We start from the raw sequence: 19,702 nt of genomic DNA on the forward strand, positions 1-19,702 counted from the left end.
GGTAAAATTGATAATTAAAATTGATCATTTTGCATCCTTATACTTCTGTTTTCAATATTACCTAATAGCAATTCATCATTTTCCTTAATTATTTAAAACATTATCTTGAGAAGTTGTCAATGGTCTTCCCTACGTTGTCAAATGAATTCATGGCACAAAAGTAAAGAAAGTTAGTGATAAAGTTTAGAGGACTCATTGTCTTGGAACATGAGAAGAAGCTGTGAGCTGATGGAGCATTATCCCCTCCCCTACAATTCCAAGATATAGTTTTGAAAGACTTGGGTTTCGTAAAGTACTGTTTATTGGGAGCATATTCTTAAATGAACTATGTCATTATTTTGAACCTGTTGTTCTATTTTTTTTACATGATAATTTCATTTTAATTTTTTCTCCCCTCCATATTTATTGTGAAGATCAAACTAGATCACAAAATTCTTTATAAATATTATTATTAAATGACAGCTAACAGCTTCTGATTCTATAGATGGATATTAAAAGCAGTATTTCTTTCTGATAAGTATTCAATTGACCTTATTTAACTGAGGATTTTCTTGCTTTGAACAGCTGGTCGCTATATTTGATGAACAAGATCCACACCATGGAGGTGATGGCACCAGCGCGAGTTCTACTGGCACTCAGAGTCCAGAGATTTTTGGCAGTGAGCTTAGCGCCAACAATGTTTCAGCCTTTCAGCCCTACCAAGCAGCAAGTGAAATTGAGGTCACGCCTTCCGTTCTTCGTGCAAGTAAGTGAAAACTCTTGTTGCTCTGCACATTTCATCTTAATTTACAGGGAACCCAACTTATGTTACCCTTTCATGCTACTGTGAATGGAATTCACAGTCTGTGTTTATCAGAAGCTGATTAAAGAGCAGAGCCTGAACAAATGCCTCTTGCAAGGGAGGTAAATAAGCTTATTTTTCATTTTAATAGTTTGGGTAGACTTGACTTTATCCTGATAGGACCTTTTAATTGCATAGCCAAATTTAAATTATGATCTTATTGCAGGCAAAATTACAAGTATGGTTATTTACCTTGGTACCCTGTTTGACACGATATAATGAAATTCAACACAAAGTATGGTTAGTGGGAAAAAGTAAAGGAATAAGATTAATTAGCAAGTAAATTCCCCAAACAACTTTTATGACATGGTTCTTTTGCTATTTGTTCTGCCTAGAGTCAGATTAACAGGGGAAAAGGAACAGTTTCATTTCAAAGATAGATATGGTCCCATCTTGTCAGTTAACTTGAAGATCATCAGGATAAAGAACTGACACCTTTGAACTTGATAACTGGTTTTGTTTCCCCAGAATATGTAAGTTCTAGTTGATAGGATCATGGCATTAGGGTACAGGCAGATATATATATATATATATATATATATATATATATATATATATATATATATATATATATATATATATATATATATTTTTTTTTTTTTTAACCTCAGTATTTGCTAGGTATGTGATCATGGGCAAATCACTTAACCATCTCTATGTTTTTGTTTCCTTATTTATAAAAAGAAATAATGGATTTGATTCCTTCTAAGATTCCATGCAACCCTAAATCTATGATTTTTTGATATTGTTAATCCAATAGTGCATCAAGACTTTGAAATTTATAAGTAAGCTGGTTTAAAGACAGACTGTGAATTGCTATTACAGAAAGTTCTGTTTTGAAACATAACTATGATAACATTATAGTTGCTGAATGGGAATCATTGGATCATAGATTTTTGAGCTGGAAGGGACTTTTTAGAGGCCATGAAGTTTAGTATCCTCACTCTGAATCCTTGTTTTATTGGTACCATTAGGTAGCTCTGGGTGAGTAGTTTTATTTTCTCTACTTTGTTCTCTCTAAATCAGTCTGTCCCTCCCTCTTTTGTTGATTGGGGATTATTGCACTTTAGTGAATTGGCTGGTACCATGAAGTAATATTCATAGACATGCAGATACTGTTCTTCATTTTTATGTCTCTCCAAGGAAGGGGGACATAAGCAGAATTATGAAAAAAAAAATGATGATGTTGGCTTCAACTGTGAACAAACCTGTCACCTCCTTAGAAATTTTCAGCCAAGTGTCATTTCTAGAAGAGCATAGAATTTAGGAGCCACATACTGCATGATGGGATATGTAAGTGATACCCTGGAGGATCATGTGTAGATGCAAACCAATTAAGTTAACCACTTACTGAAATTGCTTTCTATCATCTAGACAAGAAGCAATCACAAGTGAGACAAAGGTATAAAGTGGGAAGTGAAAAGGTTTTGTAGAAACCAGAGCAGAAACTGCTACAGGACATTCCAGTTTGGCTCTTCTTTAAAACATGTGGGCTTCAAGTTTGACTGTTTACATAATTTATTGAGATATCTAAAAGTGATGATTGTCTTTTTGACAAATTTCTTGTCTATCCAAATTTTATTAATGACAATTCCACTCCTTAATACTGTTTGTATGCACTTGTTTATTGAGCTTCATGTAGAATTTGAATTTGGTAATCTCTTTCAGGGGGAAGGAAGCGAATTGCTACAGATTGAACAGAATTTTTTGTAGTTTTTGTTCTTCCAAGTATTGCAATTTGAATCTTTTATAGCCTTTATCTCACCTGTTTTTAGCACAACCCCCCCCCCCCTTCTCCCCTGAGTCCTTCCCAACCCCCCCTCTTCCCCCACTAAACTTTGATCAGACATTGCTTTTGAAATCCAGTCCATGGTTTAAGCTTCACTACCAGTTCCCAAGGAGATCTGAAATTTGCAACATAACTGTAAAGAGTTTGTGCAGCTACTTTTGGGAGATTGTGAATCCCACTTTCTTGTTTTGCTTTTTTAATCTATATCTTTTGAAATCTTGGCAGTTAATAAACAAATTATGTTCAATGCCCACTGTGTACAAGATGACATAAATGATTTTTGTCCTTTTAGGTTGACTCCTTGTATTCTATGATCTCAAAAATTTAACTGTCTTTAGAGGGCTTCACCTGAAAACAAAATTTAAAAAACAATTCCACATATTGTAAACATCTATTATCTTCAGGGACCAAAATAAGGAAGCCCAATCTTTGTCATTGAGGCATTTAAAATGTAGTGTGGACATGAAACATGTATACATATAAGACAAAATATAAACTTGATGAATATATTAGAAAGGTATAAATATTGACATAATTTTATGGATGACTAGATTACTATTTGGGGAATTTGGAAGCCTTTTCCAAGGAGTCCTCATTTGAACTAGGCTTATGGGCCAGTGCCCTCATAATTAGGCTGTTGGAAGTGGTATGACCTTAGCTCTGACAAATATATCCCAATGAATGTTCAAACTTGCTTTATGTAAGTCAAAGTAGAATAAGCCACAGAGAAATGATGACTGGAAGCATTTAGAATTATTTTAATTAGACACAATATTTGTAAACCCAGTCCTGACACAGACTATCTTTGGACAAATTTAAATTCTTTGGGCCTCAATTTCCACATATGTAAAATGAATGAGTCACACTATATAACTACTATGATCCTTGTAGCTCAAAATTCTAGGCCTTAATAGAGATACTGAACATAGCAAAAGCAAAAATAATTCATAATTGGGTCTCTTCTTTTTCAAAGTTCTTAAATACATTGTAAATATACTGGCTATTTACAAGTTATTTGACATTTAAAGGTCATAATAAAAAAATACTTGCTATCTGGCACAGTGATGCTAGTCGATTTAAATTATATATACATACATATCTCAGAGTAAAAATTTTAATAATGTTAGAATAGTATTCAATAGTGGATATAGAAGTCTATGTGAAATGTGATTATTATCTTCACTCCAAATTTCTTAGTTTTAATATTTTTTCTTCTTAACAAAATTATCCTGAATGCATTTTCTATTTGAAAAAGATCTAAGATCAGTGCTGATATACATCCTCTTAACATTAACTGGTATTAGACATACCATTTCAAGTATTTGATTTAAATATATATTGGAAATAGAAATAAGATCCCTATTGTATTTCCTTTTAACTTGTGAAGTGGAGCGTGGCATACAAATAGTATTCTCAGTATTTCAAATAATTACCTTCTTACTGCGCAAGTTCTATTCAGCATATAAAACCCATCCAGTTTTGTTGTAGATGCAATCTGATTATTACGTGTTGACAAGGTCATATATCTATTAATTGGATTGGAGATGGGATACAAAATTGCTGTAATTATTGTAATTTTCTAGCTAATTGCAGGGTTGGTGGTGAATATTTTACTTCTGTAAAATGAAAAACAGTATTCCATCTGAAGTTGTTTTGTGGAGTTTTAGACATTTTGTTTTATATCTTTCTTGCTTTTTGCCCAGGAAGAGTTTCTCCATTTTTCTATAAAGACTCTTGACAATAATCAAGGTCACTGGGCAATGGTGGAAGACTTTGATGGCACTTTGACCTACTTTTTTGTTTTGGCTGCCACGTTGTCTCTATTGTTTGTTTATAAATTACTCTACTATTCCTTTCTCCTAAGAGTAAAAGTTTTATGGGTTCCACCCAGTTGGAAAAAGAATTTCTTTTCTGTTCTGAAATATATGTATATGTGTGTGTATACATATATACATATATATGTATTTATAATGTATGTGTATGTATATGTATAAATAGTTTCATTTTCTTTTTATGATGTATTAATTTGAGTGAATAAGGTCACTGACATTTTTAATAAAAGCTTTGATATAATTAATGTGCTATAACTTAGAATGATTATAAGCCATGGGATACTGAAAAAAAAGGAAGCTATGCCAGGTTTCCATACAGTAGTTAGATTTCATCAGTTGGATGAACATTTTAAAAACAGCCGTAAATAGTATGAGATTTTCTTTTATTGGGGGGATGGGAGAAGGAAGATGGGGGTGACTCTGTTTCCAATGAGCTATCTGCAGAAGATTGTTAAAGCAGACTGATGTTTATTCCCTGCTGAAATATAAACTGGAGGCGCAGGTGAAAATTGCCAAACCTAATGAGCAATTTGGCAGATAAGACGGGATGTCAGGCGACAGCAGTTCAGCAGCGGGTGCACTGTCTATGAACCAACTTGTTTGTTCCACAGAACTGCATTTAAATAATATAAATAAAAGCTTTTAAAAAAAATACTGATGTACAGTATCAGAAAGAAGTCTTTCTTTAGATTTTTAAATTCCCTTAAACAGTATTGCCATCGAAGAATTTCATTTTGCAATTCTTTTTAAAATTATATTTGATATTTACATAGTGTATTTAGATAAAAAAGCACATTCCTTTCCAAAGGAATATCAAGCAATAAATGAAGTATTACTATATAGCAACAAAATGAAATTGGTCCCTTGGTTCACTAGATCACAAGATTTGAACTATAGTTAATAGTCTTTGTGGTGGAATAGTGAATTAACACAAAAAAGCTTTTAAATAATAACATTTTTCCCTTTAGCATGTGAAATATTTTGCACAAGGTTGGTTTTTCTTCATTTTAGACTTATAATATTCTAATTTTATTAGCTGAATATTCTGTTAAAAGTAGTAATTAGGGAAAATACCATATGCAGTTTTTATATTACATACATATACAAATAATATAGCAATGTAATGTAATATATATTTTGTAAAATGTAACACTTAATAGCTCTCATTAAATAGCTTATTAATGTTTGTAGAAGTCCTCTCTCTATATATATACACGACAGATCATACAGTAAGAGTATTTGAAGTCCTGAATACAAATTCATTCTCAGGCCCTTACCTAGCTGTGTTTCTAGGCAAGTCAATGCACCTTCTATTTGCCTCAATTTCTTCATTTGGGTAATGGAGATAACCATAGCACTTACCTCCCAGAATGGTTGTTAAGGACAAAATATAATATTTACAAAGTGTGCTCTGCACACCTTAAAATACTGTATAAGTGGTAGCTATTAGCTATTATCTCATTAGATCCTCATGACAAACCACAAAAATGCTGTGATTACTCCTGTTTTACAGATGAAGAAACTAGGACAGAGAGGGTAAGTAACTTGCTTACAGTCATACAATTAGTGCCTTATTTGACATCTGAACTTAGATTTTCCTGATTCCATTTCCAATGCATTTATTTTCTGCAGCACTTATCTTCCTTGCCTCCCAGATCACAATTCATCTGTTTATTTCTTTGTGATATGTTAAGAGATAGTATGAGTGTTGAGAGTGAGGCTGCAGAATTATATCTTGGTGGTATAGTCAATAAAGTGTTGCCTCTGACATCAGGGGGATTTGAGTCAGGCGCACGTTAGCATTGTGGCTCTGGCAAATTATTTAACTTCTGTCTTTCTCAAATTTCTTCACCTATCTGCTTGTTTCCTCATTCTTAAAATGGGGAGAATATTATTGCCCACCTCCCAGAGGTGTTGGGAAGATCAAATGAGATCAAATTTTGTCCACCTGAAAGGGCTATATAAATGTTGTTGTTGATGATGATGATGTCGTCTTCAGGTAGAACATGAGAGGATTGGATGAGGTGGCTTCTATAGCCTTTTGTCCTCCTCCATGATATTATGTAACTTTTTTTTTTTTTAAATCAGAGCAACTATTCTTATCAACAAGCAGATATTGGTGTGTATCATGTACATTAATAAACTATTACTACTTCTAAGAATTTAAAACAAACTTCCTATGATGCATAATATTTCTCATTCAATTTGAATTGATTGATGGCAGATGTAAAAGATTTTTCTCTAATGAGATTCAGATATTTCCTTTTGTTCAGAAATAAACAAAGCATTCTAGCTAGCAATATACCCCTCCCCACAACATTTTCCTTGTTCTCCTGCAAGATTGCTTTCTGTTCTAATGGGATATAAGGTTACTAGTGTGTGAAAATCTTTTCATTGTTGAGGCTCTGAATACTTCTAGGTAATAAAAAAATTAGTAATTTGCAGTGATCATAGTATTTTATATATTTACAACATACTTTATAATCTTTGTCTCATTTGATTCTCCTAATTGGGAGAGGAGGTAATATAATAATTTCCCCCATTTTACTTGTGAGTAAACACTTCTTCTCAGAGGAGTGACTCTTCTTTCCAAGATGATACAATTCATAAGTGCTTGAGCTGAGCCCATAAACTGGTCTTTTTAGCAGATAGGAGATTGTGCTGCAGGAATAAGGAAACATTCTTGCTTATATTAACCGCAGTCTTTTAAAAACAATAGTGAAAAGCATATATTTATCCAGTTCTGTCATATATTCTTACTTTTCTGAGATCCTTCTGTGACTGTACAAGCTGCCTTGACACATTTATATCAGTTATTTGTCTCATGTTGCTAATTATTATTCTTATTTGGTTATAAGCCCACATGACTGTTATGAATTTGCTGGAACCCCCTCACCTTCCCAACATTCTATCTAGTTCATTGGAAGCACTTAAGTAATGCTTGTTGATTTAACCATACATAGGGTGAGTGATAGAGGGTGTTATCAAAATGTCTTTCTCATGAGTTTTGAACTTAGAGGTGACCTTGGGTTCTCAGAGGTTGAGCCAGTGAAGCACATAATCTGATAGGTCCTACTAAATTATGAAGGTTGCAAGACTGAAGATTTGGTTGTGTATTTCTCAACCCATCTAGCCAAATTCAGAATTCAGGTTGCTTGTAAGGTGATGAATTTTTCAGTTGGTAACCACCTACTAAATCATAGAGGGGTTCTGACATGCATGAGAGTAGGCAATACTAATTCCAAATCTGTGCATCACAGGTTCAAAGCTTTAGCCTTGGATGAGATCTTAGAGATCATCTAATCTACTGCCTTAATTTTATAGCTGAATTGGAAACTGAGACCTGGGGAGATAAAAAGATTTTCCTGAAGACACATCTGTAGTTGAGTGGGGCTTGAACTTGGGTATTGTTATAACTATTTTCTACTGTACCATAGTCCTTTCCTCCCCATTCTTGACATACAGAAGTTTTGAAAGACCCCAAATTAGAGTTAAAATAAAAATATTGATTTCTAAAAAAGCAAGAGTAATTTAACAAATAAGAAATCCATTGACTAAAGAAAATAATTATGTGAAAATACATTTGTATTTCATTAAGTAATAATATAGTGCTTTAGTGGATGACTTTCAAGTTTTTTTTTCCAGAAACAGAATTTCTCTTTCTCTCTTTTTAAAGTTTTTTACTTTCAGCTTCTATTTCTCCTGAGTGTCTGGGTGCTTTTTTCTATCAGTTAAGTATCACAGAGGCTCTTATATTTTGGATTATTTTGTCAGCATGAAAGCCTAGCTGATAAAATTCTTCCTTCTCTTCTTGCTATACTTGATTAGATCTCTTGTTTACTTCTCTCAAATGTGTTTATTTTTTTCATTTCCTTTAATGTCAGAAATGGCTTTGCACTCCTAGTGTTATTTGCTCCTTTCTGCCTCCTATACCCAGCTGGAGATTGGCTTGTATCTTGGAATTATCATGTCAATTCCAAATGATGAAGGACTCAAAGCTACACAAAAGGGAGCAAGATGCTAACTTTTTGGTCAATGGGAAGCTATTTAAAAACAAGAACAAGAAACAACTCTCCAACTCATTGTTATGTCTTATTTCTTTTCCTTCCAATTGAAAAGTGTCCCATCTGATCTCTGCATTTTTTAAGCAATACTCAACCACAGAATCAATGTTCTTTTTTAAACTTAAATATAAGAATTTTATTTCTTATAGGATAATCAATAAAGAAAGCTAGCATATGTCTAAGAATGTTTTTAATGCCTCTTGACTTTAGTTCTTGGAAATAAATTTTCTATTTTATTAAAAACATTTTTTCCTTATACTTAACCTGCTTGTTTTCTGGTGTGTGTTTGTGCTGTTGGTCTTTAGATACCATAGAAAGTTAAGATTCAAATTTGACCTATAGCTCAGATCTTCCTAAAAATAGGGATTTTGCTTTCTACCATCACTGCCCCATTTTTTTCCTTTTCAGAGGATAGGTATTGGGAAATCCTAGGTCATAGATTTGTTATACTCTTTAGAACTACCACTTTCAGTGTATTCCCAGCATGGATTCTGCCTTTCTACTTATGTCCCTTAAAAAGGAGTCAAAGAGGTTCTATGCTCCTTATTTTCCATCTACTGTGTAGGTTAAGCAATCAGAATCCCTGTCCTTTTACCTCCTGCTTGTCAAGTGAAAGATAAATACAACAATCATGGGAAATTGTGGCTTATGCAGTAAATGTGTACCCACCAAATCACTCCAAGTATGCTTTTTGTCTCAGTGTAAAAGGTATGCCCTGCCTATGATGCATATTTTTTACTTAGAGGTGACATTTGCAGAAGTTATGGACTTAGTGAGATTTGACAATATTATCTAGCTATGTGTGAGGAAACAAACCTTACTATTTCTTTTTCCTTTTAAAGTAAAACCTGTACTTATAGGTGTGATATTAAATTTATTATGTAAGTATCTGACTAATCACCCTGTCAGTTAAGTACCAGGGAAGGGGGTTTCTAATACCAGTACACTGCTGGATCTGCCATCACCTTTAATAAAAATATCTATGGGTCAGGGCAGCTAGGTGGTACAGTGGATAGAGCACCAGTCTTGAAATCAGGAGGACTTGACTTCTGGCCTCAGATACTCAACATTAGTTTTGTGACTTTGGACAAGTCAATTAACCCCAATTGCCTCAGCAAAACAAACAAATAAATTAATAAATAAAAATCTATGCGTCATATGGATTATGGTAATTTTTTCTAAAAACATTACAAAACCTTTTATTTTTATAGAAGCTTTGAGTTGAGTAATTAGAAAAGTTTGAAAAGGCAGAATTTTTCAGATTTCTTTAATTTCTTAATGTTTCAGAGTGGGAGTTCTTGTGTGTGTGTATGTGTGTGTGTGTGTGTGTTTGTGTGCACACGTGCGTGCGTGTGATGGATTTCTTTGTCAGGCAGGAATATTTTTCAGAATTTATATATACATATATAGACATGTACCCATATGTGTATATATCTACGTATACACATATTTTAAAAAGAAAATATTAAGCATTACAATAGAATCCAGTGATTCTATTTTTCAAATAATGATTTCTAAAAAAGCAAGAGTAATTTAACAAATAAGAAATCCATTGACTAAAGAAAATAATTATGTGAAAATACATTTGTATTTCATTAAGTAATAATATAGTGCTTTAGTGGATGACTTTCAAGTTTTTTTTTTCCAGAAACAGATTTTCTCTTACTCTCTTTTTAAAGTTTTTTACTCTCAGCTTCTATTTCTCCTGAGTGTCTGGGTGCTTTATATTATATTGAGTGATATTGAGATGTAATTATCAAATTATTTTTAAAAATGAGTTTACAAACCCTAACTTAAGAACCACTGTGGACTTAGATCTTCATGAAATGTGAGAAGAAAAGCATAGTAACAAGCACCCTCATGTGATTACTTGTCTCTTTGGGTTTTGGCTAGGCATTTCCTACCATCCACGTGGATAGGTTTACATTATTTCTATGTGTTTGGGAGTAATTTCTGGAATTCAGTTCTCATTAAATAGCTTAAAAATATAAATTCTCTGAGAGTGGCAATTGTTTATGTATGTGCCTTTTGTTTCTAGCATAGTGCCTAATTTTCAGTGCTTGATGATTGATTGATTATCAGGGACAGTTAGAGGGTGGATGTGGGCTAAACTTGTCCTTTGTATATGGACTACAGCATAGCTTACAGCTAGAATCAGGTAAAAATGTAATATATTTAACAAAAGAAATAAAGGTATGATAAAGAATAGACAATGCTAATTGTGGTTCTTTAAATCAATATAAGGTTCCAGATCCCCGTGTATGATTAAATTTCTACTTGCATTTGATGCCACTGGGTTTGAATCTAAATCTTTCAGGTATTAATTGTATGATCTTGATCACTTATCTTTTCAGAACCTCACTTTCCTTACCTAGAAAATAAGGTGAAGTAAGGGATAAGATCCCATTTCATGTTTTCTTAAGAGTTCTCATTTTTTATCCTTTGCCTTTAATGCACATAATTTCCACTCATGAACAATTCTTCTTCCCCAAAACAACCTTTCTAAAAGAAAATTATTATCAATTCTTTCTACCCTTTTCTAGACTAAGTATTTTCAATTGTTTCAATCTTTCCTTGCGTAGAATGACTCCATTCTAGTCTTTAGACTGATGATATTCTGTCCTCAAGTTTATTTTTCTTTGTCCTAAAATATGGTGACCAGAAGTGAACACAATTCTCTATAACTAAGCAGATGTCCACAGTACAAAATATTTAGTGAGGGATATTTCAAAGGTAGCAATCTATATTACAGCTTTTTGTATTTAAGCCTTAGCTTTTCCTAATAGGTTATAAGACTTTGAGTACAGGGATGATGCTTTATTCACTTTCAGATCCTCAAATCTCTAATATATTTATGTATCACTGGGTTACATATTGCTCAAAATTAAATCAATTTTATGTCTGTTTTAAACCCTTAATTGAAGAGTTAATATTTTAGAACAGGCTGAAAAAAGCTAGCTTTTTTTTTTCTTGATGCAGTTAAAGTAATAGAATTACCTCTACTCTGTTGCCTAGTACATTTTGGGTTGTACAAAGAGGCATCTTATATACTTATGTTGAGGGTTATCTTGATAGTTTTATTACTGTTCTTTAATAAACCCCACTAATTTCCTAGATTTTCATTTTCATCTAGGGTATCTTTCAGATGAATCTAGGGAGGTAATGTTTGGATTACAAAATATTGGTTTGTTTGCATACTAATTCTGTTTTCTTCTTGATATCTGAACAGAGGAAAATACCTTAATTAGAAGAGATTATTTATCTCCTTAAAATTATTATTGCTTAATGAGATCAAAAGTATGTCTCAGTAGAACAAATTTTGTGCAATCTCTGAAAACTTAGAAAAATTCCTGTGAATTTATAGATATTTCTATCAGCCTTATTAAATAAAAAAGTTTGGTTTAATTGATATTAAGTGATCAACTTGCATTTGCCTCCATAGTTCTGTTCTCATTATCTGGAATCTAAGTAGATCTACTTTGGATTGATTCTTCAGAAATATGATTTTTTAGATGTATACTTGACATTTTAAGGCTCCCTATCATTATGCATAAAACACATGCTATATTTGATAAATCATCCTTTCTAAAAGAATAAAAAAGAAGATAAAACAACCCTGAGGTAGGTATTGGTCTCTCTAAATGTTTCTTTATAAAAGGGGATTTCTCATTTGTTTCCTGTCCTTTCGATTTCAGTATATTCCCAAAGCTATTACTTGACAATCATCTTGGAAGTGGAGAGCCATTTTGTAAAGTAGAACTGTAATAATTTGGGAGGTCCTGGCATGTGTTTGCTTTTTTGTAGGAGGAAAAACAGGGCAGAGAGAATAACAGATGGTTGTTCATTGAACAGACATTTTTTTCCTTAGTTATATATATTTTTTTCTTATTTGGCTTCCACGTTTTGTTTACTTCTTTCTTCTCCTTCTTAACAATATTCATGTTCTCATTATTCTTATTCTCTAATTCTTTCTCCACCTCTTTACCTTTCCTCTTCCTCCTCCTCTTCCTATGCTTTTTCTTCTTCTTTCTCCCCCTCCTTCTCTCCCTTATCCTCTTCTTCTTCCATCCAGATAATATGGGAATAAAGCAAAATGTTAATTTACAGAAATATTCTCTCATTTTTTTTTTTTTTGTTGTTGAAAATGCAGATAGTAAGAATACTTGGTTTTAGGGATGTGTGTAATGTAGGAAAACTAATTATCATGTAATTTTATGAGTTTTTTTTAAAAATTTTTCTTTTCTGAGATTTGCTGAAATTGTCATAACCTCATGTGCATGGGAGTACCTCTGGAGAACCTCTCTAGAGGGAATGATTCTTTCACAGCAAACACACAATAGGCAACAGTTATTTTAGCACATGAAGGTTGGTTATATATAAGCTTATTACCATAGTCATATGAATCATAGGACCATATAGATGCAAGACTTTGAATGATCTCAGAGGCCATCTAACCTATCTTGTTTGCTCATATTCATGATCACACACAATATGTGTCAAAGATGGGGTTTAAATTCTGGTCTTTTAACTCAAAAGGCAGTGAACTTTCCAAGCCTTTCTTTTCCCCCCAAACCTGGTCCATTGATGAAGAACCATGATTTCCTTGAAGAAAAGAGAAGGAACAATTTTGACTTTTAATAATTTATAATTTAAGAACTGAGATATAGGATATGGAAACATGTTGGCAATTGATTATCTTGTGAATACACAATTTCAAAAGAATTGCAGACTATTAACCAAATGAAAGAATACTTCAAAGTATTGCTGCTGCCACCGCCACTGCCACCACTGCCACCATAACTCTTTAAGGTTTTTTATATGCCTAACTTAGAATATCTTACTTGATTTTTCATATTGGTCCTGTGAAATATTTGCTATAAATTTTTTAAAAAATCTTTTGTGTGTGTGTGTGTGTGTGTGTGTGTGTGTGTGTATGAATTGAGGCTCAAAGAATTCAGATGATTTTTATTGGAAGCTAGTGTCAGAGAGAGAATTTAAAATCAGTTCTCTTCTAGTGCCAGCAGTTTTTCCTCCTAAAGTATCTCTTTCTGGTCATTATTTATCTTCCCCCATTAGAATATAGACATTTTCTTTGAGAGTAGGAATTGCTTTGCTTTGTGAATTTGTATCACTTGTACATAACATATGCCTAGCATATCTTCTTATTCATTTTCTAATTTTCATTCTTTTTCTCAACAAAGAGTGGAATAGTACAAAGCCTGATTTTTTTATTTTTTATTTTTGGTAGCTTTTTCATACTACTTCAACATTTCTACTCAGATGATCTTTTGTCACCTCAGACTTAACACATTGAACATGAAATATCTTATCTTCCTTCTAAATGATGTTTCTCTTGTAGAATTTTTCATGCCTGTCTGTGGTATCATTCCTCTAGTTAACTGGGTTGAAAATCATAGTGCCATATTGGATTGCCTCCTTTTCCCCTCAGTTTCTATTTCAATTAAATTACCAAGATTTGTTGATCCTTTGTTATTTATTTATTTATTTGGTTATTTTCTTGGGTATATCCCTTTCTCCCCCATTTATATTGCCACCATCCTAATAGAGGCCCTTATAACCTTACACCTAGACTGCTGTAATTTCTTTTTACTTAAACAGCCTTTATTTTTTACTTTTTATATCCTCATCATTCTGTCTGAGTAAACTATGGATTTCATCAATCATTCATTCATTCAGTCAGTCAGTCATTAGGGGATCATCCTACACTGAATGCCCTTTCAGGACCCTTATTCACTCCCTTAATGCAGGCTGATATATCAACTCCTTTGCAACATGGTCCCAAATTACACTTATTGCCTTAATCCAGTCCTGCTGCTTTCAGTGGTGTGAAAAAAGTTGTGGCTTAGTTCTTCTTAATATCTAACTAAGGACAGGGCACTTAACCTAATGAACCTCAAGTTTCCTCACTGGTAATTATTTTTTTCTGTCAAAAAACTTAGCATCTGAAGTTCTAGTGCTGAAGCAAATTACAAATAGGATTTGAGTCTTTCCTTTAATGATATATAACATAGGAGAAAAGATATTAATACAAACCAGAATGTCATAAACATAATATATTGTATTTACATAGTACTTTTAAGGTCTAGAAAGCTCTTTCCATGCTTTGTTTGATTCCTACAGGAGTGTTGTAAGATAGGTCCTATCATTGCTTCAATTTTATGAAAGAAATTGAAACTGGGAGACTTTCTAGATGTCACATTGCCAGAATGTGTTAGTAATAAGACTTGAACCTGCATCTTTCTCTAGAGATAAATAGCTCTCTGCTATGGTATGTTAAGTCACAAAAGAGTTAGAGGAAATCAAAAAAGGGGATAAGTAACTTTGGAAAGAGGAATTCCCCTTCCCCAACCCCCCTTTTAAATTTTTCTTCTTGTTGAGATATATAGGAAGGAATATTTCAGGCTGGGGAATGAGAAATAGTGAGATATAATGCAAATGTGCTATAGCATTGGACAACTTGAGTTTAAATCTGATTTTTAATATTGATCACTGCAACCTTTTTTCATGCGTAAAATGGACTAGCCTCAAAGTCCAACATAATCCAAAATACATTAAGCCCTTATTGTACTAGACACTATGCTAAAAACTAGATACAATTTATAAAAAGAAAGTCTATCAGAGTAGGCAGTGAGATAACAAAATTATCACTCTTTGCAGATGGTAAAATGGTATACTTAGAGAATCAACTCAAAATTACTTGAAACAATTAACAATGGTAGCAAAGTTGCAAGATAGAAAATAAACGCATATATCATTGGGAACAACAATGAGCAACAAAAGTTAGAAAGGGAAATTTCATTTAAAACAGCTGTAAACAATATAAAATCTGGAAGTCTCTATGAAAAAGCAGAGAACATTAGGAAATGCAAAATGGATAATTCTGATTTTCATTATATCAAAAGAAAATTTTGCACAACAAAACCACTGTAGTCAAGGAAGGAAGGGAAGCAGAAGGCTTGGAAACAATTTTGACAGTCAATGTTTCTGATAAGTCTCATTTTTAAAAAAATATATATATAGAGAGACAAGTCAAATTGATAAGAGTACAAGTCATTCCCCAGTTGATAAATGGTCAAAGGATAAGAACAGACAATTTTCATATATTGAAATTAACAAAACAACTCTGAGGTACCACCTCACACCTCTCAGATTGGCTAAGATGACAGGAAAAGATAATGGTAAATGTTGAAAACTGGGACAGTAATGCATTGTGTTGAAACTATGCCCAAAGGACTATTAAACTGTATATCCCCTTTGGTACAACAGTGCCACTACTGGGAAAGAACCCATATATGCAAAAAATGTTTGTAGCACCTTTGTGTGGTAGCAAGGAATTGAAAATTTAGTGGATGTCAGTCAATGGGGAATGGTTGAAAAAGTTGTGGCATATGGATGTAATGAATACTCTTGTTCTATAAGAAATAATATCCAAGCTGATTTCAGAAAAGTCTGGAAAAACTTGTAGGAATTGATGCTAAGTGAAATAAGGATAAACAAGAGAATTCTATATACAGTAATACCAAAACTGTGCGAACTATGAGAGACTTGGCTCTTCTCATCAATGCAGTGATCCAAGAGAATGTAATAGTCTTGAGATTGAAAATGCTATGTACATTAGAAAAAGAACTATGGAGATTGAATGTGACTCAAAACGTTTTCACTTTTTGACTCATTCTCATGTTTTTTCCTTTGTTTTAATTTTTCTTTCGTAACATGACTAATATGGAAATATGCTTAAATTGATTGTGTATGTATAACCTATGTCTGATTTGCTATTTTGGGGAGAGGGAAAGGGAGAAAAATTCACAACTCAAAATCATGCAAAAATGAATATTGAAGATTATCTTTATATGTAATTGGAGAAAATAAAATACTAATAAGTGGGGGGGAAAACCCGAAGACCATTCTTGGCCTCAAGTGACTTTTAGTGTCAAAGCGAAGACAACACAGAAGGAAAGGGGATGGGATGGAGTATGGAAGACAAGGAGAAACCAGGAGTGTATTCTTTTCTATGGACTTGAAACCAGGAGGGACTACAAATGAAAAAGGAAGTAATCTGAGAGTTCTGCTTCTGCTCTCTATAAAGGAAGGAATTGGGCAGAGTTTGGTACTCCACTCTCCAGCTTTCCAGTCTTAGAGAAGAAGAGGCCCAAGGAGGTAGTTTCCATGAAGGATTAACCGTGTTAGCAATATAGTATTGTGTTTAGAAGTGATGAACTCATCCAGGGAGGAGCATCTTGTTCTCTGCAGCTGAATCCAGGTAGGGCAACAGAGCCAAAGTAAAATGGGAGTTCTTTCCAGTTCTAATACTAAGAGCTTTGATTCTATACTATAGAGAAAGGCTAAAGGAGCCAAGGGCATGTTTGTAGTATAGCAATTTTTCTGGTTTACCTAGAACATAAATTATGCAAAGGTGAATGCTCCCATTATAAAATCCCTGGAAATGTTAGGTGAAATAAAACGGGGGAGGAATTTAAATTTCATGCTGCAAAATTTGGATTTATTTTGTTAGTTAATAAGTAGCCATAAAAGATTTCTGAACTATGGAGTGATATACATCATCAGCGATGTACAATTAGGAAGAAAAATCTGACAGCTCATATAGGTTGGTATGGAGTAAGGCTTAATCAGTCATTAATCTAGCAGAGAAATAAGGAAGACCTAAACTATGTAGGTGGTTATAGGAATAGTTAGGGGAGATACCAAGGAAACATTTGAGATCATTTTTGAAAAAATGAATCTTCCTCTTTTTCTGAGCATATACATATAGATAAGTTGGTTTTAAATATGAAAATTGGGCCTGAGAGAAGTTAACTGACTTGCTTCACCCACTGCATTGGGTAAAGAGCTCAGCTCTGTTTTGCGTAGTTACACCTGGTCTCTTTGGAATCCTCTTCCTCCTCAGCTACATTGCATCCCTTTACCCTTATTACATTCCTTTTATATGTTAGTATTTTCCTTCATTCAAATTTAAGCTCCTTGAGGGTAGTAGCAACTGCTTTGTTTTCATGTATTTCTGTCTCCACTACTTAGTCCAGTCATGTTGGGATTGTAGTGAATGATCTTGGGATAAAATTTTTTTTTTTTTGGTGGAGAGGAGTAGTGCAAACATGAACATGGTCATCAATGGGTTTTATTATCTAATATAATAAGGTATTCCAAGCTCTCCTTAGTTTGCTTAGCGTTTACCTTTTAGAATTCTATGATGATTATCTTTTGCAAATATGTGTGAATTACATGTCTTGTATTACTAGCAAGGGCACAGAATGTATTTGCTTAATGACATTTTCCAGCAAAATAGCCTGTCAACTTAACAAAGACTTTCCTCTACAATTAAACTTGGTTAGCCAATTAGTGTATTTATTCATAATTGTTTCTTGTTTATAAACATTAACCCAAATTTGGATCTTCAACCCGAAGCTATTCAGTCTTTGATTAATGAAGAAAATCTAGTAAATCTATGAATCATTACAAATAAAATAGTTGGTTTTTTTAGCTATCAGATTTTTTTTTTCTTGCTCATAGGTCATCATAATATGAAAATTGCAATTACTATAGTCTGGCATTTTCATACCAAAAACCTCAATATAGTTAACACTTGCATATAGCTGTCCCTGTGACAATGAGAATAAAACAAACCATCATTTATATTTTGGATATTAAGTATCAAATGGAGGTTGGTATAACAAATGAAATTTCTCTGTTGGAGATCTCATTGAGATCCTATTAATACATAAGGGAGATTGTTCTCCTTGCTTGTAAATGGGAAAACCAGTGGGAGCAGGACGAGTTGACTCATGGCAATTAGTAGCAATAATTGAGCTCCAGTTAATATACTGGAAGTTATTGGGGGGGGGGGGTAGTAGCAATACAACACTAAATAAAATTTTGTTCAAATTATGTTTTTATCTAATTGGATTTATGATTTTGTATGCTTACAACATGCTTTTAAAAATAATTTTTATTGAGAAATTTAATTATATTTCCCCCATAATTTCTTTCTATCACCTTTTCCAGTTAATCTACTCCTATAACAAATAAAATTTCAAAATAAGAAAAAAATTCAGCAGAGCTCATCAGTACATTGAAAAAGCCTTCAAAATATGTGCTATATACTATAAACTTTTCCCTTTTTTCATTACCACTCAACCCCACAAAAAAGCATTTTTTTATACCTATTTTCTGGAGCCATACTGCTTCTCTGTAATTTTGCAACATTGTATTTTGTGGTGGTTCTTACTGTTTACATGTTTATAATCATAGTGTTTATTGCTTTCTTGCCTGAATTTTTTTTCTGAGTCAAGGGAATAAACATTTATATAGCACCTACAGCATGCCAGGCATTGTGCTTAGTATTTTATAGTTATTTCATTTGTTCCTTGCAATAATCCTGGTAGGGATATGCTGTTACCATCTCTATTTTATGGTTGAGATAACTGAGGCAAACAGTGGATAAGTGCCTTGTCTAGTCTCACATACTACTAAATATCCAATACCAGATTTAATTAAGGTTAGGGCCGGCACTCTGTCTGCTTCACCACTAGCTACCTCAGAACACATCAATCTTTCCATGTTACTGTGCTAAAAGAACCAACAGGTTCTTTTATGTTTATGTTTATGTTCCATTACATTCCTATACCATGATTTATTTAGTCATTGGGTAGCTACTTAGTTTCCAATTATTTGCATTCACAAAAACATTAGCTATCAATATTTTGGTATATATGAGGATTCTCTTCTAATCAATGTTCTTGAAGTACAAGTTTGATAGTGGAATCTCAGAGTATAGATATTTTAATCACTTCAAGTAATTACAAATTCCTTTCTGAAAAGTCTTTACTGCTTTAAAATTCCACCAACAAAGCACTAGCATGCTTATCTTCCTAGAAGCCTATTGTCAATGACTATTTCCTTTTTTAAAAAATCATCTTTGTTAATTTGCTGAGTATGAAGTGAAATCTTAGGGTTGTTTTAGTTTGAATAATGTCAATGATTTGCAGCATTCTTTCATATTGTTAATCACTTTCTCTTCTTTTGTTCTTATCTGTTGATCTACATATATGTTTTAGTTGGTCCTATATCTTGTATACAAAACCCCTATCAGACAATTTTTTTTTTAAAAACGGAAAAAAGATAAGTCCCCACTCCTGAATTT

At 33.1% G+C, this 19,702-nt stretch overlaps 1 protein-coding gene across 21 annotated transcripts in view; it reads left to right on the plus strand.

The window, feature by feature from the left end:
* PARD3 (par-3 family cell polarity regulator) overlaps positions 1-19,702 on the plus strand; it is a 670,322-nt gene that overhangs the window by 262,606 nt on the left and 388,014 nt on the right. For all 21 annotated transcript variants that reach the window (XM_031939686.1, XM_031939702.1, XM_031939690.1 and 18 more), the window contains exon 3: positions 565-745. In XM_031939686.1, coding sequence (XP_031795546.1) covers positions 565-745 — 181 coding nt within the window. The remainder of the gene's footprint in view (positions 1-564; positions 746-19,702) is intronic.

This window comes from Sarcophilus harrisii, chromosome 5 (genome assembly GCF_902635505.1).
Source record: "Sarcophilus harrisii chromosome 5, mSarHar1.11, whole genome shotgun sequence".
Lineage (NCBI taxonomy): Eukaryota > Metazoa > Chordata > Mammalia > Dasyuromorphia > Dasyuridae > Sarcophilus > Sarcophilus harrisii.